The sequence below is a fragment of the Aethalodelphis obliquidens genome, unplaced genomic scaffold (assembly GCF_003676395.1).
Source record: "Aethalodelphis obliquidens isolate GAN/ISIS:26980383/991018 unplaced genomic scaffold, ASM367639v1 scaffold88, whole genome shotgun sequence".
Classification (NCBI taxonomy): domain Eukaryota; kingdom Metazoa; phylum Chordata; class Mammalia; order Artiodactyla; family Delphinidae; genus Aethalodelphis; species Aethalodelphis obliquidens.
In genome coordinates this window covers 279433-302912 of record NW_020838032.1, presented here as the reverse complement: position 1 = coordinate 302912, position 23480 = coordinate 279433, and the positions used below count along the sequence as shown (strand labels likewise).

Sequence of the window (23480 nt, the reverse complement as noted above, 5' to 3'; positions counted from 1 at the left end):
GAGCAGCCACATTAGTTTTGTGGTCTGCATAATGGCACTGAGGTTGAACAGTCAGTGTCCAAGTGGTTTCAACTAGCAAAACCATCAGTGAAACAGGCCCAATTAGAGTACTTATGAGTTGAGGGTCAAACTGAGCCAGCAGCTTTGCTTAAGGCAGCAAAGTGGGGGATACATTTCCTCTCTAAGGGATAGTTGCTACTATTCCATGTATGACTGAGATACTGCTGGGACCAGGGAAGTCAGAACTAGGTGTGGCATACAACATGAGCATTCTCAATCTACTAGACAGTCACAAAGCCCCAGTTAGATGAAAGGGAGATAGGGAAATTTAGTTTAGCTATGAAATTTTTACTAATAGATTACCAGCACATGTGATATATCTAACAAGGCATGACTCCATCCAACAGGGTTTCCAGAGAACCTTGAAAGAAATCCTGTGTGAATTCTCTGATACCCTCTCAGAGTTGCCTTTTGGGCAAAATTCTTCCTATATTCAGACTTATATGGTTTTTCTCCTTTGTGAATTTTCTGATGTCAAATAGGTTGGTCTCTTAGTCAGAAGAATTTTCCACAGTTATTATATCAATTTGGTTTTCCCCCTCCCTGAATTCTCTGGTATACACTTAGGGTTGACTTCTTAGGCAATATTCCATATTCATTACATTCATAAGATTTCTCCCCACTGTGAGCTCTCTGATGTATTCTAAGGTTTGATTTCTGACCAAAAGTTTTCCCACATTTATTACACTGAAAGGGTTTCTCCCCTGTATGAATTCTCTGGTGATCGCCAAGGATTGCCTTCCGGACAAATTTTTTCCCACATTCATTACATTTAAATGGTTTCTCCCCAGTGTGAATTCTCTGATGAACTCTGAGGGTTGATGTCCGGGCAAAAGTTTTCCCACACTCATTACATTTAAATGGTTTCTCTCCTGTGTGTGTTTTCTGATGCTGAATGAGATGGTCTTTTCGCCAGAAGGATTTTTCACATTCTTTACAGTGATAAGTTTTCTCACCACTGTGAATTCTCTGATGTATTCTGAGGTTTGACTTCTGGCCAAAAGTTTTCCCACATTCGTTACATTGAAAGGATTTCTCCCCCGTGTGAATTCTGTGATGATCTTTGAGGGTTGACTTTTGAACAAAAGTTTTCCCACAATCACAACATTCATAGGGTTTCTCTCCTGTGTGAATTCTCTGATGTCCCCTGAGGGTTGACTTCTGCACAAATGTTTTCCCACAGTCATTACATTTATAGGGTTTCTCTGCTGTGTGAATTCTCTGATGTGTACTGAGGTGTGACTTTTGGGAGAAAGTTTTTCCACATTCATTACATTCAAATGGTTTCTCTCCTGTGTGAGTTCTCTGATGTTGAATGAGGTGTCCTTTTTGACAGAAGGATTTTCCACATTCATTACATTTATAGGGTTTTACTTCATAGTGAGTTCTCTGGCATACTTTGTGGGCTTTCTGGTAAGACTTCCTATTTTCATGACATTCAAAGTGTTTATCTCCAGTTTGTGTTCTGTCATTACATACCAATGAATCCTCTTCTGTGAGAGTTCTCTGAGGTTGAGTAAGGTATGACTTCCTGCTGAAATTATTCCCACTTGTAATACATTCACAATGTTTCACAGTCATGTTAAATTTATTGTATTCCTTGATAACTGACTTCTCACAGAAGGATTTCCCACACTGGTTAAGATGAGAGTGTTTCTCCCCTGTCCCAGTTCTTTCGTGGTCAAAGAGAGTTGTCTTGTCATAGTTTTTCCTAAACTCTTCATCTTTACAGGATTGTTGTCCTGTATGAGTACTCTTATGTTTAACACAGGCAGCCTCAACATAGAAGGCTTTTCCAATCCCATTAAATTCAAAAGCTTGCTTTAATGTTTGACACTTCTGATGTTCAGGAAGATTTTCCTTATAACTGAGGGCTTCCTGATTTTTATTATATTCATAAAATTTCTCTCCAGTATGAGTTCTTTCAAGTTTAATTTTGAAAGGCAAATTTTCACATACATTATAACAATCTGTATTTTTTGTTGAGTAGGTTCTACTATTAATGATAAATTGAGAAATACTTTGTGAATTCACTCCGCATGAGTCACATTTACAGGACATTTTTGATGAAGAAACAGGAACTATGTGCAGATTAAATGGTTTTCTCAAAACTTCTTCCTCTCTAGGCAACTGTTTATTATTTATAAATGTTACTTGCTGCAGGTGTTTGTCTTTGATTTTTTTGTTCCTCTTGATTAGATTTTCATCTCTGTAGTCTTCTAAAACAGAAAAATTGAAAACACTTTGAATCTTACTATTCTTATGGATGAGGCTTATAAACATATAGCCTTTGTTGCATTTCATTTTTTGGTTTCTCAAGATTAATTTGTGGTTTTGTGTGTATGAGAGAGAGACACCCTCCTTTAAAAAATAATATTGACACAGTGAAAATTAGAGAGGAAACTGGTTATAAATACATTATCTGTAGTTGGATTGTGGTAAATTGGATTTTCCTACCTGGGTGGAGAAGGGAGAGAAATTAGACTTTTATGGGAATGATTTTAGGGAGCAGGAAAACCAGATAATTAATACAACATGGGGGGTTATAAACTTAAGTAGAGTAACAAGAAAATTAGGAGATAATAAGCATTGATAGGCTAGGCCCAACAGGAGAATGGTTTGGTTTGAAGAAGTAAATTACAGTAGAGGTCCAACATTATCTAGGCTCTACTGGTAGAATCCTCAAGAGTCTTCATACTTCAATTTGATATCATTCCTTATTTCCATTCAATCTTTCAATATCAAATTAAATTGATAGCACCAACCTCCTCATGATTAAATGAAGAGGTTTATAGCTCAGGATAAAACCCATCTTGCAGCTGTGAGTCATAGAAATACAAACAAGTATAACACTGATAAAAGGAAAATCAATTCTTGTAATTAAATTAGATTCACTGCTCAATTCTGGCTATGATACCTTTGACTTATATCATCTAACAAAAGTGCAGATAAGTGAACCTGATCACTTCATTCTAAATTTCCACATTTCAGTTTGATATGGGGGGTGCAATTTTAAATGAGGTATCATGGAAGACCTTACTGCAAAGATCCAAATTCCTTATGCATTCTAGATGCCCATCCTTTCTGGCTTATATGAACTGTGAATACTATTTTACTTTTGGTTCATCTTGTAACTTTCTGTTAAGCATGAAACATAATTTATATTTGCATAAAACTTATATGTGCAATTTAACAGTATAGAGTGAACACTCATCGAATCAGAAACCATGTCAAGAAACAGAACATAAATGGCTCTGCAAAAATCCCTGCCTGGTAACAACTTCCTCATGCTTAAGAGTTCATCACTCTCCTGATATTTACCTCCTTGATTTTCTTTGTAGTTTTACCACCTATATATTAATTCCTAAAAATGTAATTGAGTTTTGCTTGTTTCTGACATTTACATAAATGTAACCATACATGCATATTTATATTTTTTGTTTAATATTATGTTTGCAATCATTGTATAAGATTTCATATAGCTGTATAATTCTCCCTTAAGAAATACTATTCCTTTATTCTATTGCTGATGAGCCCAATTTTGGCAAAAATAACCAATATTGCCATAAATATTGTTTTATTCATTCTAGAGAATACAATCATGCCTTTTTATAGGGTATACAGTTGGGAAAATGATTACTTGGTTACAGGTGTGTAAAACTTTAACTATTCGATAATATCTTCCTGATTTCATAGTGGTTTTATCAGTTTACATTTTCAGTCAATAAATAAGGGTCTTTAATATTTTACATCTTCCCCATGACTTGCCATTGCCAGATTTGTTAATCTCATTTCATGCTATACATATTTCTTACCTCACCTTATACTCTATTTTGCATTCTGTGAAAAGTAATGAGATTGAACACATTTTCAAAGATTTAACAGCTGTTTGAAAGCTCCTATATATAAAGTCTTTCACCTAAACTGAGTTGCTATGCTTTCCTATTTAGACTTGCAGAAGTTTTTACATTTTCAGGATGCTTATCCTTTCTAGGTTACTTGTATTGTATATCTATTCTGCTACTCTGTGGCCTGTCTCTTCATCCTTTTAATGTTATCATTTATGAACAAAATTCTCAATTTTAATGTAGTCAAGTTTATTAATCATTCTCTTTTGACTGGTGTTTTTTGTGCCTTTGGGACTTATAAGAAAAGTCTTGAAATATGAAGGTGTTCACTGCAAAACTGACCTTCTGGAGTCTAACTACCCCACAGAATTCTATTAGTGCTCAGTAACTCACCTTTATGGCTCTGGTTTGAGAATTCTTCCTCTAAGAACCAAGGCTCTTCTCCTTGCTCCAATTTGAAGATCACCTCTGGTTTGAAAATGCAGTTCCCTGTAAACAGGCAACAACTGAGTACTTAGGCCAGATGATGAGCTTTTTAGTCTCCAGAAGTGGAAAAAGCTTCAGGAACAGCATCCTGAAGGCCCTCAGCTGAATTTATCATTGGCAGTTGGTAACGGCAGTCAAACACTTTCTATTCCTCAGTAGGGCTTGGTTACATTATATTCCTTAATAAAAAGCCTAAATGACATTAAAATCTAAAGTATTCATGTGTACTGATGCATAAAAAGGAAATGCCTTCTGTATGGTTATGAGGGTAAGTTATGCTTATATGCTCACCCACTGAGACTAGGTTGTTGTAGTTCTCTAGCATCACATCTCTGTAGAGGGTTTTCTGAATAGGACCCATTTGCTGCCACTCCTCCTGGGTGAGTTCGACAGTTACGTCCTTGAATGACACTGATGCCTGCAAGAGTATATTTCTGTTTAATCTGGGTTTAGAATTAGATGACACAGGAAATACGCATGAAAACAGTTCTTATGTTTACCGTAAAGAGCTGAAACAAATGAATATAAAGGATGCCTATTTTGGATCTAATTTTAGCTTATACTTTGGAGGTGCTCAATTAGTAAAAATATTAATAACTTAATTTGTATGTACTTATGAGTTATATACTTGTACTCTCAATAAGTATATTAGTAAAACTTTTGTCTTTTTAATTTATTTTTTAGCAGAAAAATATAAATACACTTCCTACAATCTTCATCCCACTCTACTACCCTGGGCATGCTCCAGTGAAGCGGTCAGCAAATTATGACCTGTGGCCAAATCCAGCTTGCCACTTTTTAAAATAAAAGTTTTATTGGGACACAGCAACCACCCTACCCCCAATAATTTTGTATTGTCTATGGTTGCTTTTATGCAAAAACAAGCAGAGCCTAGCAGTTTTATCAGAGACTTTATGACTACCAAAACTGAAAATATTTACTACCTGACACATTACAGAAAAAATTTGCCAACCTCTGGACTAACAAATACAATTAAAGGGAAGACTGACAGCATAAAAATAACAAAGAAAACACAATTTATAGAGGCAGATGTATGAAGATTGAAAGGAAAAGGATGCAAAAAGATATATACATAATCACTAACCAAAAGAAAATTGATGTGGTTATATTAACATGAAAAGCAGTAGACCTGAATGTAAGAAAGTATGAAATATATATATATATATATACATACACATATATATAAATGATAAAATGATTCTTTTAACAGAAGGTATAACATAAATTGATATGCTTCCAAATACAGTCAATTCTCATTATTCAGATTCTGTATTTGCAAATTCACCTACTCACTAAAATTTACTTTTAACTTCCAAATCAGTACTTGTGATTTTGCATTCATTTGCAGACATTCACAGAATGATAAAAAATTTGCCCAATACACGTTTTCCCAGCTGAATCTGAACAAGATAATGCCTTGCCTTCTTGTTTCAGCTGTTGTACAGTAATCATATCCTTTTTGTAGTTTATTTAGCACTTTTTTTCATTTTTGTGCTATTTCTTGGTGGTTTCACATTTTAGAATGGCCCCATTGTGTATTACAGAAGTGCTATCTAGGGACTTCCCTGGTGGCACAGTGGTTAAGAATCTGCCTGCCAATGCAGGGGACACGGGTTCAAGCCCTGGTCCAGGAAGATCCCACATGCCATGGAACAACTAAGCCCATGCGCCACCACTACTGAGCCTGTGCTCTAGAGCCCATGAGCCACAACTACTAAGACCGCGTGCTGCAACTAATGAAGCCCACGTGCCTAGCGCTCATCCTCCGCACAAGAGAAGCCACCCCAATGAGAAGCCTGTGCACTGCAATGAAGGGCAGCCCCTGCTTGCTGCAACTAGAGAAAGCCCGCTCACAGCAACAAAGACCCAATGCAGCCAAAAATAAAAATAAATTTATAAAATTCCATATTTAAAAAAAAAAGAAGTGCTATCTAGTGTCCCTAAGTGCAAAAAAGTTGTGATATGCCTTATGCAGAAAACAAGCATGTCAATAGGCTGTGTTCAAGCATTAATTACGGTGCTGTTGGCTGTTAGTTCATGTTCATGAATCAACAATATTACTAAATAAGATGTTCTTAAACAGAAACACACATAACCAGGTTACATATTAATTGGCTAACGAAAACGTTGTGACCAGGAGCTTGCAGGAACCTAATCCTGTATTTCCCCTGGGAGCAATGATTCAGTATTTGCTAATTCAGTGTTCATGGCCACTTTACAGAACATAACTACAGAGAACAATGAGTATTACTGTATATTGTATATATATAAACAATAGTTGAGAGAAATTAGATATACAGACACACAATTTTAATTAGTGTTTTTAATACAACTCTCTCAGTAACTCACAGGACAAGCAGACTGAAAAACCAATAGCGATTTAGAACAGGGGTCAGAAAATTATGGGCCAAAGACCAAATCTGGCACACTACCTGTTTTTTTGAAAATAAAATTTTATTAGAACACAGCTCATGTTCATTTGTTTATGTATTATCTATGGCTGCTATAAGACTAAAACTGTAGAGTTTAGTAGTTCGAAGAAAGACCATATCTCCCACAAAGCCTACTATCTGACATTTACCAAAAGAGTTTGCTGACCACTGATACAGAAGACTGAAATGACGTAGTTACCCAACTTTACTGACTGAAATATAAAGGATAATCTGATCATAACATAAATTATTTTCTGCTACACTTTGCATATTATAAAACAAAAACAGTAAGTCTCGCCAAATTAGAAAAAATTACAATCATACAGGGTGGCTTTAGATTTTAGCTCAAAGATGTAGAAAGCTGAAAAGCGCAATACTAACATCTTACAAGAACAAAGCTTGGTGAACTGAAAATTAATGTATTTTTGAACTCATTAGAGAAATGAAATTGCATGGCAAACAATCTGAAATCAGGAGAGAGATAGGTACCTATAGGGAGAATCAGGACCCATTCACTTGCTTACTGAACCATATGCTAAACTCCATATAAGAAGATAGGAAGCTTAAGCTATAAAAACCACATGTATGCAAATGTGAAGAGTGTGAAGTCCCTAGGGAGATGGTATGTGTCACAGACATAGGGTAATTTCTACCTTCTTTGTGAGATTTTCTCAAGGAAGCCAATCTGTCATAGAGAGGATTGGGGGAGAATTCAGAAGAAGCCCCTTTCTGTCCCATGTGGTGATAGCTAGTGTAGAGGAAGAACAGTCAGTGCTTAAATCCACTCAGACTCATGCATATCTCCACTAAAGAATACTTCATCTGTAAGGGGAAAGTCATCAGAACACATAATGTGATTGGTGGGATCTCACTGCAGTAGGAAGAGAGCAGTAGCAGACACTACCAAAAATGCTGCCTAGCCCTATCTGTCCTATCTCTTCTAAGTAATAAAATGCTGAGACCCAAGTCCTCAGTATCTAAGACTGAGGTTCAATTAGAAGATAAACCCCATTCCCAGAGAACTGGCATTATTTGGCCTGTCCGGTGGTTTCCTAGACCACCCCTCTTCATTTGACATGACTCAAAGCTGTAAATAACATTTTCCCTGGGGACAAGACATTACTTTTTTTTAAAAAATCATGGGATATTGTTTACCATCATGGCTACTTGACTACTACAGGCAGTTTTTAACAGCTAAGGGAAACAACAGTATTACTAAAAAGCTTAAAGGGAAAAGCTGGAGAATGAGATATCCAGAAGGGGCTTTGAAAAGCTCAGGTATATTCCTGATGATCTAAAAGGTGACACACAATCCCTGGGCTGTGTTCACATTCAGGAAAGACCTGAGAAGGTGCTAAACCCTTGCCTCTCACTAACCTTGAGGCTCTATGAAAAAAAAGTGAAGGCTAATGTGGAGTAATAAAATGCTGGGCTAATTGCTGAAGGCATGCCCCAACATACACACAGAGTAACTTAGCAAATATTGGGAACCTTATTGGTTACAAGTATTTAAGGAAATCATTGTCCAATTACTAGCTGGCTATTTAATTAATGGAGCAGTGACTTCAGTTGGCTACACATGACAAAGAATACAGATTCTACAGAATTAGTTCAAAAGAGTCACTAGACAAATACATAACAACAGCTGCAGTTGTTGAGATTCTGATTACACATTACACATATTTTAAATGTCCAGTTTTCAACAAAAATTTGAGACGTAAACAGATGAGAAACTATTACTCATATATAGGAAAACAGACTATGTATGAAACAGTGTAAAATCTGTCTCTGAGTAAGTCCAGACATTGGACTTACTAGACCAAGACTTTTCATCAGCTGTTTTAAATATGTACCAAGTACTAAAGGAAACCACATCAAAAGAACAAAAGAAAAGTATGGAAACAATGTCTCATCATATAAAGAATATCAATAAAGAGACAGAAAGTATACATATATTGAAAAAGCAAACTCAAATTCTGGAGTAGAAAGTACAATAATTGAAGTGAATAAGTCCCTAGAGGGGTCAAGAGCTGAATAGGCAGAAAAATCAGCCAATTTGAATATAAATCTATTGTGATGACCCAACCTGAGAGTATACAGTAAAAATAATGAAGGAAAATGAACAAAAAGTCTCAGTGATTTGTGGGTCACAATCAAACATAGCAACATTCACATACCAGAAGTAGGAGAGAAGAGAGGAAAAAGGGCCTAAAGACAAAGAATAAAACTTGAAAGCAGCAAAAGAGAGGTGACTCATTGCCTCCAAAGGGTCTCAAATAAGATTAATAGCTGATTTCTCATTAGAAACCAGGGAAACCATTAGGCAGTTGTATGACATATTTAAAGTACCAAAGGGAAAGACTGTCAACCAAGACTTGAATATTTGGCAAAACCATCCTTCAAAAATGAAGAAGAAATTTTGACACTCCTAGGTAAATAAGGATTGGGAAAATGTCATTAGTATACCTGCTGTATAAGAAATATTAATAAGGGAGTCATTCAGGCTATAATGAGAGTACACTGGAAAATAACTCAAAAATCCATATGAAGAAATAAAGAAAACTATGTAGGTAAAAGTAACTACAAAGGTAAAAATATAAAAGACACTATAAATGTTTTTGTATTTATTTTTCTCCTGTATGATTTCAAGACCACTACATGAGGCAGTAATTAGAAATTGCTACTAGTATACACACATGTATAAAGTTGTTAATTTAGATGACAATAACAGCATAAAGGAGTGAGGAGGGTGTGAAGCTATAGAAGAACAAAGTTTTAGTATACTATTGAAATTAAGTTTGTATTCATCTGAACAACACTGTTATAGTTGTTAATTGTAATCAACAAGGTAACCACTAATAACTGGGAAAAAATGTAGTAAAGGCACAAGGTAACTGAAATGGTATACTAGGAAATATTGACTTAACACAAAAGAAAGCAAAAATTGTGAAGTAGAAAAACAAAATGGACATATCACATACTCAGAGCAAATGTCTAAATGAAGACAAATGCTTCTTACATTAAATGTTAATGGTTAAATATTTGAATTAAAAGGCAGAGACTTGCAGAATGGATTGAAAAAATATGATCCAATTATATTCTGTCTACAAGTAACACTTCACATTCAAAGACACAATAGTTTGAAAGTAAAAGACTAACACAAGATATATCATGTAAACAGTAACCAAAATAGACCTGGATTGCTTATACTAGGATTAGACAAAACAGACTTTAACTCATTATTGACTGGGGGATTTTTGCAAAAACTAATGCCTGTGGCCGGCGATTTTTATTTCGCCTGGCCAAAAATTAATTCTGTTATTTCACTAACACTTTGCAGGTTATTACATTTAATAGTTACACCTGACACACCTGTAAAGTCTTCTAATTTTTGTGAAATGTTGTCTTCAGTCCACTCTTCTGTAGAAGCAAAGGAGCAAGTTCCAGCACCTTGAGTTTCATTTTCACTTTCCATATCAGAATCAATGATTCTGTTGGTCTAATATTCAAATCATCTGAATCAGAACTGTATTCTGAAGAACTATCATCTTCTGAGAGACTAGTATATATGTCGCTTGGACAATCAGAGAAAGTTATCTGCATAAAATTCACCAAAAAATTCTTCTTCACTCAAAATTTCATGATGTGTCATTTTTGAAAATTTTACGTTTATAATATACACAAGGTTGGAACAAAAAAGCTAACGGAGCAAAATGTGAATGATAATGACAATCATAAGTTGTATACTGAACGCTTGATCAATTTTAAGGTCTAACAACTTCACACAGTGATGTTAATTTTATCACTGTCTACAAACATATTGATACATCTCCGGTCAATAACGTTCGGGTAACAAAAGACTAAGTATTAATATATCTCTGGTCAATAATGTGTTAAGACAAAAAAAAGAGAGAGAGAGAGAGAGAGAGAGGGAGGGAGAGAGAGAGAAAGGACATTTTACAATGGTAAAAGGGTCAATAAATCAAGAAAACAAAACAGTTATAAACATACATGTACCTAACAGAACTTCTGTTGGCAAAAACTGACAGAACTGACAAGATAAACTATTCAACAATAATAGTTGGAGATTTTATTGCCCCACTTTCATAATGGATTGAACTACTAGACAAAAGATCGATATTGGAAGAACACACTTGAACAAAGCTGTGAACTGTAGATCACAGATATCTACAGAAACACTCAGGCCAACACCAGAAGCATACACGTTCTTCAGTAAACATGGAACATTCTCTGGTATAGATCATATGTTAGGCCATGAAACAAGTCTCAATATATTTTAAAGGTTAAAATCATACGAAGTACCTTCTATGACCAAAATATAATGAAACCAGAAATCAGTAAGAAAAGGAAAACTGGAAAATTCAAAAATATGTGGAAATAAAACTACACATTCTTAAAAAATCCAAAAGATCAAAGAATAAATCAAAGGGAATCGAAGGGAAGTTAGAAAATATTTTGAGATAACAAAACAAAAACACAACATACCAAAACTTATGAGATGCAACTAAAACAGTGCTTAGAGGGACATTTACAGCTATAACACCTACATTAAAAAAAGATCTCAAATCAATGACCTAACTGTATATCCTAAGGAACTAGAAAAATAAATGTGAACTAAACCCAAAACTTGCAGAAGGATGGAAATAATGAAGATTAAAGCAGAGAAAAACCAAATAAAGAATAAAAAACAATATAATCAACTGAATGTTGGTTCATTGAAAAGATCAACAGAATTGATGAACCTTTAGGTAGACTAAGAAAAAAGAAGACTCTAATTTACTAAAATTGGTAATGAAAATGGGGCCATTATTACCGACTTTACAGAAATAAAAATGACTATAAGAGAGCACTATAAACAACTGTACACCAACAAACTAGATAACCTAGATGAAAAGGACAAATTCTTAGAAACATACAAACTATGAAAACTGAGTCAAACAGAAATAGAAAATCTGAAGAGTTCCATGTAAGGAGACTGCATTAGTAGCTAAAAACCTCCCAACAAAGAAAAGCTTAGGACCAGTTGGATTCACTGGTGAATTTTACCAAACATTTAAGAAGAATGATCACAAACCCTTCTCTAACTCACTCCAAAATAGAAGAGGGAACACTTCCTAACTCATTCTATGAGTTACTTTTAATCGAAGTCAGACAAAGAAATCACAAGACTAAAGATCAATATTCCTTAGAAATATAGATGCAAATCTCCTCAGCAAAATACAAGCAAACCAAACCTAGCAGTATATTAAAATGATTATACACCATGACCAAGTAGGATTTATCCCAGGAATGTAAGAGTGGCTCATCAAAGGAAAATCAATCAATGTAACAGCACAGTAATAGAATGAAGGAAATAAACCACATGATCATCTCAATTGATGCAGAGAAAGCATTTGACAAAATCCAACACGAATGATAAAAACACTCAACAAACTAGGAATAAAAGAGAACTTCCTCAACACAATAAAAAGCACTTTTGACAAATCCCAGCTAACGTCATACACAATGCTAAAATAAATGACAGGAAGTTTTCCTCCAAGGTTCAGGAATAAGACAAGGATGTCCACTGTAACCAATTCTATCATTGTACTGGAAGTTCTAGCCAGAGCAAATGAGCAAGAAAAAGAAAAAAAGATAAAAGTGGAAAGGAAAAAAGTAAAATCACCTCTAGTCAGACTACATAATCTAATATATAAATATATATAACACATAAACACTAAATCTACAAGAAGTTATTGCTAATAAACAAACTCAGCAAATTTTCAGGATTCAAGATCAACACACAAACATTTGTATTTCTAAACACTAGCAATGAACAATAAAAAAATTAAGAAAACAATTCCATTTAGAATAGAATAAAAAGTAAATACTAAGCATAAATTTAACCAAGAAGGTGCATGATATATGAAAGGCATAGTACTTCAGACCCAGGTGTGAGACATCCCAGGAATGCAAGATTGGTTAAACACTGATAATTCAATCAGTATAATCTGCCCCTTTAACAGAATAAAGAAATAAAATTATACTGTTATCTCACCAGATGCACAAAAAGCATTTGACCGAATTTAATACCTCTGTGTAATAAAAATTCTCAGCAAACTAAAAACAGAGAGAGCTTCCTCATTCTAATGAAGGGCATGTACAAAAACTCTAAAGTTAAAACCACACTCAGTGGTGAAATATTAAGTATTTTCCCCCTCATGTGAGGTAGAAGAAAAAGATTTCTATTATCATCATTTGTATTCAACATGGTACTAGAAGAATAAAAAGAAATTAAAGACATAAAGATTGAAAAGGAAGAAGTAAAATTTTCTTTATTTGCAAAAGACATGATGTGCATTCAAAATCCAAAAGAATCTACCAAAATAAGCTATTAGAATAAGCGAATTTAACAAAATAGCTAGATATAAGATCAATATCTAAAAATCCATTGTATTTTGATAAACCAACAACTAAAAATGAAATTTAAAAATATTTACAGGGCTTCCCTGGTGGCACAGTGGTTGAGAGTCCGCCTGCCGATGCAGGGGACACGGATTTGTGCCCTGGTTCGGGAAGATCCCACATGCCGTGGAGCGGCTGGGCCCGTGAGCCATGGCCGCTGAGCCTGCACGTACCGAGCCTGTGCTCCACAACAGGAGAGGCCACAACAGTGAGAGGCCCGTGTACCGCAAAAAAAAAAAAAAAAAAAATTTACAATATCAAAATAGATCAAATACATAGTAGTAAATCTAATGAAATGTCAGACTTCACCTCTACTGTTAAAAAACCCCAGCAGGGGCTTCCCTAGTCGTGCAGTGGTTGAGAGTCCGCCTGCCGATGCAGGGGACACAGGTTCGTGCCCCGGTCCGGGAAGATCCCACATGCCGCAGAGCAGCTGGGCCCGTGAGCCATGGCTACTGAGCCTGCGCGTCCGGAGCCTGTGCTCTGCAACGGGAGAGGCCACAGCAGTGAGAGGCCCGCGTACCACAAAACAAAACAAAAAAACAGCAGGATTTTCAGTGGAAACGAAATTTCTATGAAAACACATAGGATCAAAATTAGCCAATAAGTTTTTTAAGAAGTAAGACTTTAAGGCCTACCCGATTTCGTGACTTACTGAAATACAACAGTAATTATGACAGTGAAGTACTAGTAAAAAGAGAAATAACTGGATCAAAGGAAGAGAATACAGTCTAGATATAGACCACTTGACTGGTTCACTTGATTGAACAACAGAGGCCCTGCTGCAATTCAGTGGACAGTGGATGGTCTTTTCAACAAATGGTGCTAGGGCAACTGGATATCCATATGGAAATATGAACCTTGACACTTACCTTGTGCCATACACAAAAGTAATTCCAGGTGAATCAAGCTCAAATAATCAAGCATCCACTAACAACACAGGAGAATATCTTCATGATCTCAGAGTAGGGAAAGATCTTTCAAACATGACACACAAAGAACTACCATTAAAGAAACACTGATACTGAGCCTTATTAAATTTCATAACTTAGTTCATCAAAAGACACTAGAAATAGTCAAGTCACAGAATGCAAAAACATTAGCAATACGTACATCTGGCAAATGACCTGTATTGATAATATAGACATAACTCCTACTAATCAATAAAAGCAAATAATTCAATTAAAATAGAGAACTGAACAGTTACTTTACATAAAAGATATCTACATGGCCAAAACACAAATAATGGTGCTCAATGCTAGTATTTATCACAGAAAGCAAATTATAAATTTCAATGAGAGACCACTACACATGGCTAAAGTCAAAAAGGCTAACAATAGTGAGAATTTGATACAGATAGAAGTATAAATTGGTTCAACCACTTTAGAAAGCTACTTGTATAACCAAGAGAAATGAAGATATACCAAGAGACACAAAGGAATGTTCACAGCAGCTTTATTCGTAATAGTCCCAAACTGGAAAAAACACAAATGAAAAACCAACAAGAGAATGAGCATACCATCATACATTCATATAATGGAATGCTGCTCAGCAATAAAAAGTATTAAAATACACAGCAACACTGATGATCTAAAAATATGTACAGAGAAAAAAGCCAGACCGCCCCCTCCCCTGAAAAAGTGCATGCATTGGTATGGTTCCATTTATATGGTGTTGAAAATGAATTTATACTTTTTTTCCTGATAAGTGAGGTTAGATTACTGGTTACCTCTGCAGAAGGGGGCAGTTATTATTAACTGAAAATTGGAAGGAAGGAAAGAAACTTCAGGGATGATGGAAATGTTTTCTCTCTTAATCTGGGTGGTAAATTATATGTATATACATATGTAAAAATCCACTCAGTTCACAAATAGAGTGTACTTTACTAGTATTAAAACTGTACCTCAGTTAAATAAATAAGTAAAAAATTTTATAGTTGATAATTAGGGAAGGTTTATTACATTATCCCTTTGTATCTTTCTATATTTTAACAATTTCTCAAAATGCCACTAGTAAAAATGAAAGAACTTGGTCAACTCTGGACAAAAAGTGTCCAAAGACAAATAGTGAAATAGGGAAAAATATCTGTCATATATGTCAGAATAAAAAGATAAATCTTTAATAATTAAAAAATTATTTAATAATTAAGAAGCCTTTAAAATTAGCAAAAAAGAAGACTGATTCACAAAAAAGAAATATAAATGACTTTAAAAATATATGAAATTATGCAAAATCTCAGCTCTCATACACTTCTACAACAGGGATCACCATTCTGCCCTCCTATCAGAAAAACTCTGGAGTCACCTGGACTCTTACTTTACCCCTTTCATGTCTTTCCCATTCTGCTAGTACTTCCACATTAAAAACAAAATTGCTTTTATTACATGAATTTCTTCCCCATATCATATGCTAGAACTCACGACGACATCAAACCCTTAAGGATGGCATCGAAGGACTTCTAGTGTTAGGGGCTTTAGTCCAACTCAAAATTCATACATTGAAGTCCTACCCCCCAGCACCTCACAATGTAACTGTATTTGGAGATAGGCTTTTATTTTATATATAATGAGGTCATTAGGGTAGGTCCTAATCCAATTTGATTAGTGTCCTTATAAGAGGAGGAAATTTGGACACAGATATGTACAGAGGGAAGATTATGTGAAGACAGCTATCTATAAGCCAAGGAAAGAGGCCTGGAACTGATTCTTCCCTCACAGCTCTCAGAAGGAACCAAGCCTGTCTTTACCCTGATCTCAGACTTTCAGCCTCGAGACCGTGAGAAAATAAATTTCTGTTGTTTAAACCATCCAGTCTGTGGTACTTTATCATGACAGCCATAACAAACTAATACACCTAGTCTGGTCCCAAGATTTCTCCATCTCTCTTAGTGTTCCCTGAGAGGAAGTCCAAAGTATAATAGGCAAAGATTCTTACTGGACCTTGTATCCCTTGTTTAGTCCACTTGATGTTATTCTTTCAAGATGCAGTAACCTGCCCATACTCTGCAACAAAATTCCACCCATTCTTCAGGACTGACACAATTCTTTTCAACTTCCACCTTTGATCAACTGAGCCTATACCACCAGTCTGTCCTTTCTTTGACAAACTTCAAATCCTGATACTCACTGAATTCAAATGATCAATCAATCAACTAATTCCTTTAATCCTGACTTTGTTTCCCATGTATGAGGAAGAAATCTTCACATTATTCCCAGTATCTCCTGTGTATTACCTCCTTCAAGGGGACTGTATTTGTCCACAAGAAGTTTAGTCCTTCTTATAAGCATGAAAAGAATCCAGAGGCGATCCGATCTTAAAGGTTAAGAGGCTAAATGACAACATATTAGAGGAAGCACAATATAGAGGGAAAGTCAGAAAAACTTCCTCTTGGAAAGCCTTTCATTCAGAAGAACAGGCCTATTTGTCACAAGCAGAACAAGTGTGCACAGGTTTGTAAAAGAGAAGATAATAACGGAATGGGCTCTATCTTGTAAGAAATGAAGTGGTGGTCTGAGAAGAATATAAATCCATATTCTCTTGGTGGCCCAGTTCCATATACATAGGGGATGATCTTTTATTTGGAACAGAGTGTAATGAGCAATCTCAACTAGGAAAGCTGAAAGCCTATGAAGATGAACCCATGGTGGTTCCAGATCTTGGAGCTAATGGTCTAACCAGACAGACAAACACATATCAGGTAATTTCCACTAATGTAGGAAGTGCAGATAGGTGAAAGAGGGCTATGCAGATTCAGAAGAGAACTGGAAATTAGACCAGAGGGAGACAAAGGGAAAAAAAAGAGCATTGTTTCCTGGATGAGACAATCAAAGCTGACTCATGACAGGTCAAAAGCAAAGAGCCAGACCACCCATCCATTAAAATGGCTACTATGAGAAAAACAGAAAATAGCAAGTGTTGACAAGGATCTGGAGAAACTGAAATCCTTGTGCCCTGTTGGTGAAAATGTAAAATGGTGCAGCCACTGTTGAAAACAGTATGGCAGTTCCTTGAAAAATTAAACATAGAATTGTCACATGATCCAGCAATATATCCACAAGAATTAAAGGCAGAGTCTTGAAGAGATATTTGTACACCTATGTTCATAGTAGCATTATTCACAATAGCCAAAAGGTGGAAGCAACCTAAGTGTCCATCACAGGATGAATGGATAAACAAAATGTGGTATATTCATACAATGCAGTATTATTCAGCCTTAAAAAGGAAGGAAATTCTGATACATGATTCAACATGGATGAACTTTGAGGACTTTATACTAAGTGAAAGAAGACAGTCACAAAAAGACAAAAACTATATGATTCCACCTATTTGAGCAGTGAAATTCATAGAAACAGAATGGTGGTTGCCATGAGCCGAAGAGAGGGAGGAGTGGGGAGATGCTGTTTAATGGATATAGAGCTTTAGTTTTGCAAGATGAAAAGAGTTCTGGAGATTGGTTGCACAACAATATAAATGTACTTAACACTACTGAACTGTACACTTAGAAAATGGGTAAGATGGTAAATTTTATGCTATCTATATTTTACAATTAAAAATAAAATGAAAAAAAAGAAAAAGTAAAGAGCCAGGTGACTCAGTTGCACTGGCTGCCATAATGAAATCCCATAGACTGGATGCCTTAAACAACAGTAATTTATTTCCTCACAGTTCTAGAGGCTGGAAGCCCGAGATTAGGGTATCAGCATGGCTGGGTTCTGGTGAGGTTCTCTTCCTGGCTTACAGGTGCCACCTTCTCAAGGTGTCCTCATATGGCCTTTCCTCAGTGCCTGTGTGTGAAGTCTCTCTCTTTTCCTCTTCCTATAAGGCCACCACTCCTATCGAATTAGGATTCCCACACATAACAACTTCATTTGACCTTCATTACCTCCTAAAAACCCTGTCTCCAAATACCATCACATTGGGGGTTAGGGCTTCAACACAGGAATTTCGGGGGGACCCAAATCAGTCCACAACACCAGGTGAATGAAATGAAGACTTGGTCAATCCAGAGAAGACAATGAGAATGGGATATGAGGCAAGAGTCAGGAACAGTAGGATGTGTTTAAGAAACTAAATGAGGTTTGGTTTTGCTTTAAAGTTATATACTGAATTTTTTAATGTCATATTTCCCACTAGATTGTAAATACTATTAAGAAAGAAAAGTATCTGTATTATTTAAGTTGTAACTAGAGCACGTGTCACCTCCTTGCAACATCTTGGCTACTCAATAAATAGCTGTCAAGAAAGTCAGAGCAGCAATAAAGTAAAAAGACAAAATGAAATCTGTAATGTCTCCAAAGCCTGAATGTTATTCTGAGAAATTGGGAATTTTATTGTTTAGGGATGAGAGGCCACAGAGGTGATATACAAATGCATGATACATTACCTCATTAGCATTTAGATGAACTACCCATGTGGAAGATGTGCCTGAGTAGGTGAAGAAAGAGGTGGGACAGATCAGTAAAGAAGCTATTCCACCAGTTCAGTTGAGAGGAGGAATAAAGTAGAGGAATATGTTTAAAATACATTAAATTGAACCATATAAAATTGCTGTTATCTCTGATCTACACAAATAGGAAAAGTACCCAGACGTGATACTGGCCAGATGTGGCAGGAGTTAAGAGAGTGAGAGAGAGAGCAACAGGAGTCAAGCATGCATTCCATTTTTTGTGGCTTGGGTGCCTGGCTGAATGGGGTGATACCATCTATAGGGAAAGATGAGGAGGATTAGTTTGGGAAGGGCTATGAATGTTGACTTTTACTTTGAATCAGTTGTGCTGGAGATACTTTTAGATACCTACAGAGAAATGTTGAGTCAACTATGTCCTGTACGGTAGCCACATATGACTATTTTAAACTTAAAAATTCAGTCCCTCAGCCACTCTAGCCACATTTCAACTGCTCAAGAGGCACATATAGCTACCGGTCACCATTTTGGAAATGCAGATATAGACCATTTCCATCATCACAAAAAGTGCCATTGGTCAGGGTGGGCTGCAGAGCCTCATTTGGGAGACCAGCAAATACATCATTGTTAAAACCAGAAATGGGATGAAATGAGTCAAGAATAGTTAGAAGAATAGTGAGAAGGAACAGAAACTTGTAGAGGAGACATGTGAAAGGGCAGGAGAAGGAAGATGACTCCATGAAAGAAACAAGAGGCAGGACAGTGGCAGAGGAGGGTGTCACACATACTAATGCAGGAGACCTTCCAGAGACACAGAGAGGGGGGAGTCAGGCACTGAGACAGGTCTAGTGAGGTAAGGACTACACAAGACCCATTAGATTTGACTGTAATTAGGTCACTGGTGAGTGCAGGTCACAGGCATATGAAGAGAGACACCAAGGCTTCATGCAGTGGACTGAAGTATGAATGGAAAGTGTGGTAATATTTGCCAAAGAACAGTACTTTAAACTGTCTGCTAAACAACTTGTTTATGACAGGTACTTGAGAGGAATATTTATGGAGAGCTATTTTTACGGACATGAACGTACAGCCATTCATACTGACCTCTAGTTAGTCTAAGAATTATCCCTGGATCCAACAGGATAACTCAACTTCTGTTTTACTTATCCGAACACCTGTTTTAACAAAAGCCCTGCTTTGGCAATATGCCCTTTATTTTCAGTGGAATTCTTTTCAGGGTTGTCATTGGAAAGATCTGTACTATTACCTACATGAAGACCAACAAAGACATTTCTCCTGACTTTGACGACTTTAAATTCCATGAGGAATGTCTGGTTTAAGCTTCTCATCAACATAATTCTTCAAACAAATATTGTCTGTCTAACTCTCTGCCACGGCTATCAGAAAGGTCAGAAGAAATTTCCAGCTGCACTTTGGAAAATCTGTAATATCAGAGGACCTTTATCTATCCACATGACAACTCTGCTGTGCTATTCATCTGCTTTTCTATTATCTTCCTTGAATAATTCTGATCCGTTTCTATATCTACTTTGCCATGTTAATTAACCATCTATACAATCCATTATAAAAAAAAGGTGTTAATGAACAACTCACCTGAGATATGTTCATTTTCTGCTGCTCCTGAGAGAATGCAGAGAACTGTGAAGAATAAGCTGGGGGTAAAGAAAAGAGGGATGGAGTCAGGATAGGTCTGGTGAGCTTCTGTATTCACTAGCCTAATCTCATCACACCAGTTGGGAAAGAAGTCTCTCTATGGAAAAATGTTCTGTTGATCCTTGAGGAGCAGGAAGCACCACATAGAGACAGCACTCCCTGAATATGTACATCTCTGATGTGATCATATGGATATAACCCTGCTGTTTTTCATTTCATTTCATTTCGTTTTTACATCACTGGGTGATGTAAATTATTTTCCTATTGATTTAAAAAAATGTATGTCCTCTCTGACTAATTCACAAAAAACTAAAACAGAGGATTAATATTAATATCCTATTATTTACACCTTGAGTTAGAAAATCAACAGAAAACTCTGAATAAAAAGATAATGACAAAATATTTTAAAATCTTTTTGTTCTGATTTGTTGCAATTTCTCAAAAAGACTTTTGATAAGACACTTTTAGTGACTTACCTGTGACAGAATGAACAGTGCTGTGTTTTGAACAGCACTGTGCTTTGCTCCTAGCTCTGTCCTGGGTGACCAGGGGACAAACATCTCAAGTTCAGTATTTTGTTTTAAGGTTTTAAGAGTCAAAAGTAGAAATCTTTTCCTATATTATCATTTCGTGATTCTATATGTTCAGCATAAAGGAAGCCACAGCCTACCTCTAGATGCCACGTGTAATGAACATGGCGTGACACTGGCTCAGAATCTGAAAGAATGAGAGAATGAAGAAAGTGGGGGGTTATTTAAGGACTTAAGACAGAATTTCCTTGACTCTGGCTGTGGCTTTACCTGTGCAGTATATCAGTCACCCATCCCTTTCCACCCCTGCTCACCACCTTCTGCAAGCTGATCCACAGTTTCCACGGTCACACAGTCTGTGACGGATTCTGGATGTGGTGACATCACCAAGTCTGGCTCTCTCTAGGCAAGGTGATTAAGATCTAGCTCTTAATCACCTTGGAGCGAATCACAACCTGCTCCTTTCTGGGTTCTTCTGCATCTGTTCTGAAGCTCTGATGAGGGTGGTTCCTCTGATATGGGACTCCTGTCCCCACCTTTCTGCCACGAAAGAGCTGCTTTGTTCCAGAGATGCTGAGACTTAGGCCTAGGAAACAAATGCATTTTAGTTGAAACTTTCATATAGAGCAGTGTTTCTCAACTTCAGCACTAATGATATTGTGGGCTGGATAACTCTTTGTCATGGGGGTGAGGGGTGCTGTCCTCTGCATTGTAGGATGTCAAGCAGCATTTCTGGCTTCTACCCACCAGGTGCCAGTAGCACTTCTCCCAGTTGTGACAACCAAAAATGTCTCTGGACATTTCCAAAGGTCCGGGGAGCAAAATCACCCTGGTTGGGAACCACCGGTGCAGGGCCTTAAACTTGCTTCTCCTGCAATTCATTAGAACTCTTTTATCCATTATGGTAGCCACTAGCCACAACCCACTATCAAGCACTTGAAATGTGGCTCCTGCCGCATGTTGAAGTAACATTTTTGATATATTGAGACAGACACAATATGTTCTTACAATTAATTTCACTTGTTTCTTTTTAGTTTTTAGCGTGGCTATTAGAACATTTAAAATTACATACGTGGCACACCTTCTCTTTCTATTGGACAGCAATGCACTAGAACATCAGACTGTGCTTTCTGAGGACAGAGACAGCCTGGACAGTGCAGAAGTTTCCAGGAGCCTTAGTCTTAACCCAGAGGCTCTGGAAACATTCCACAAATCCCAGAGTAAACACACCTGTCACAGAGTGAGATTCAGTTCACACTGACTTTACAATCACAGTCCTGGGCATTTGGGGACAAGTCACTCTGCTAGTGCTGTGATAGCTGCAACACTGGGTTTTGGGTAGGCAGGACATTAGGAACAGCTTGAATTTGGGAGGAAAGTATACCCTTTTTTACATCCTAGCTTCCTCACCTTTGTGACCTTGGGTCTATTATTTCACTTCTCTGAGACCATTTTCTTCTTTTTTAATGATAGAATTATACCTTTATTATAAATAGGGTGGCTGTGAGGATTAAAATCTAAATGAAAAGAACAAAGTGTCTGGGCTTCCGGGGTGGCGCAGTGGTTGAGAGTCCGCCTGCCGATGCAGGGGACACGGGTTCGTGCCCCGGTCCGGGAGGATCCCACATGCTGCGGTGCGGCTGGGCCCGTGAGCCATGGCCGCTGAGCCTGCGTGTCCGGAGCCTGTGGTCCGCAACGGGAGAGGCCACAACAGTGAGAGGCCCACGTACCGCCAAAAAAAAAAAAAAGAACAAAGTGTCTCCTAACTATGATGCGAGCCAACATTATATGTTGGCTTATTAACTACTACTTATTAGTGCTTATTGCCTAGCACTTGGCTGAATGCCTTACCGGTGAAGACTTATCTCTTTGAACAACGCCACGAAACAGTTATTAATAACCTTATTTTTAGGTGAGAAACCTGACTTATGCCCAAGTAACAGAGAAGGAATTTACTCGATCTGTTTGGCTCCTAAGCTCGGGAGCTCAACTCAGACCCACCGCCCGCGCGCGCTTCGTGGCAGGTTCACGGTCAATATTATAAACGTGCATTGCCCTTCCACTGCTGGCAAGGGACTTTCCCAGGTCCGGCTGCGGTCAGCTCCCACACCCGTGCCGCACCGAGCATTTCTGCCCAGCACTCAGCCCCACCTACGGCCCCGGAGCCCGCCCCCATTCACCTTTCCCAGGTTTACCCACTGGCCAGGCACGGAGACAGGCGATGGGAGTCCCACGTTGGGGCAGGAGGGGTTTCCGGGACTTGCCGTTCCTTGACCCGGGACACAAGCCTACCCTTCCAAGCTGGATGTCCGGACCTAAAACGTCCTCACCTCAGGCGCAAAGCCTCTGCGCCCACCAGTCGGGAAAGGGCGGAAGTAGAAGAGTTGGGTTACCTCACCAGCGCGGAGAAAAGCCCAGGACATCCGTTCCCAGAATGCTGCGCGATAACCGGAAACGTTCAAGACTACGTTTCCCATAAACGCTGCAATCACTCGTGTGTGTGTGTGTGTGTTTGTGTGTGTGTGTGTGTGTGTGTGTGTGTGTGTGTGTGTGTGTGTGT

At 37.4% G+C, this 23480-nt stretch overlaps 1 protein-coding gene across 1 annotated transcript; it reads right to left on the bottom strand.

Moving 5' to 3' along the window:
* Window positions 1–148: 148 nt before the first annotated feature.
* Window positions 149–23243, bottom strand: ZNF510 (zinc finger protein 510). The gene is made up of 6 exons (XM_027094248.1): window positions 23101–23243; window positions 21235–21506; window positions 20331–20389; window positions 4686–4812; window positions 4302–4397; window positions 149–2279 (listed from the first exon to the last, which is right to left on the bottom strand). The coding sequence occupies exons 2-6, from the start codon at window positions 21302–21304 to the stop codon at window positions 583–585; spliced, it is 2049 nt and encodes a 682-aa protein (XP_026950049.1). The 5' UTR covers window positions 21305–21506; window positions 23101–23243; the 3' UTR covers window positions 149–582.
* Between the last annotated feature and the right edge of the window lie 237 nt (window positions 23244–23480).

What these genes read in the sequence shown, in the direction of transcription:
- ZNF510 (XM_027094248.1), bottom strand. Translation starts at nt 21,304, where the DNA reads ATGTCACCACATCCAGAATCCGTCACAGACTGTGTGACCGTGGAAACT. An exon ending in AGAAAATGAACATATCTCAG is followed by an intron (nt 4,813 to 20,330) that starts GTGAGTTGTTCA and finishes ATACTCTTGCAG; the next exon opens with GCATCAGTGTCATTCAAGGA. An exon ending in CAACAACCTAGTCTCAGTGG is followed by an intron (nt 4,398 to 4,685) that starts GTGAGCATATAA and finishes GCCTGTTTACAG; the next exon opens with GGAACTGCATTTTCAAACCA.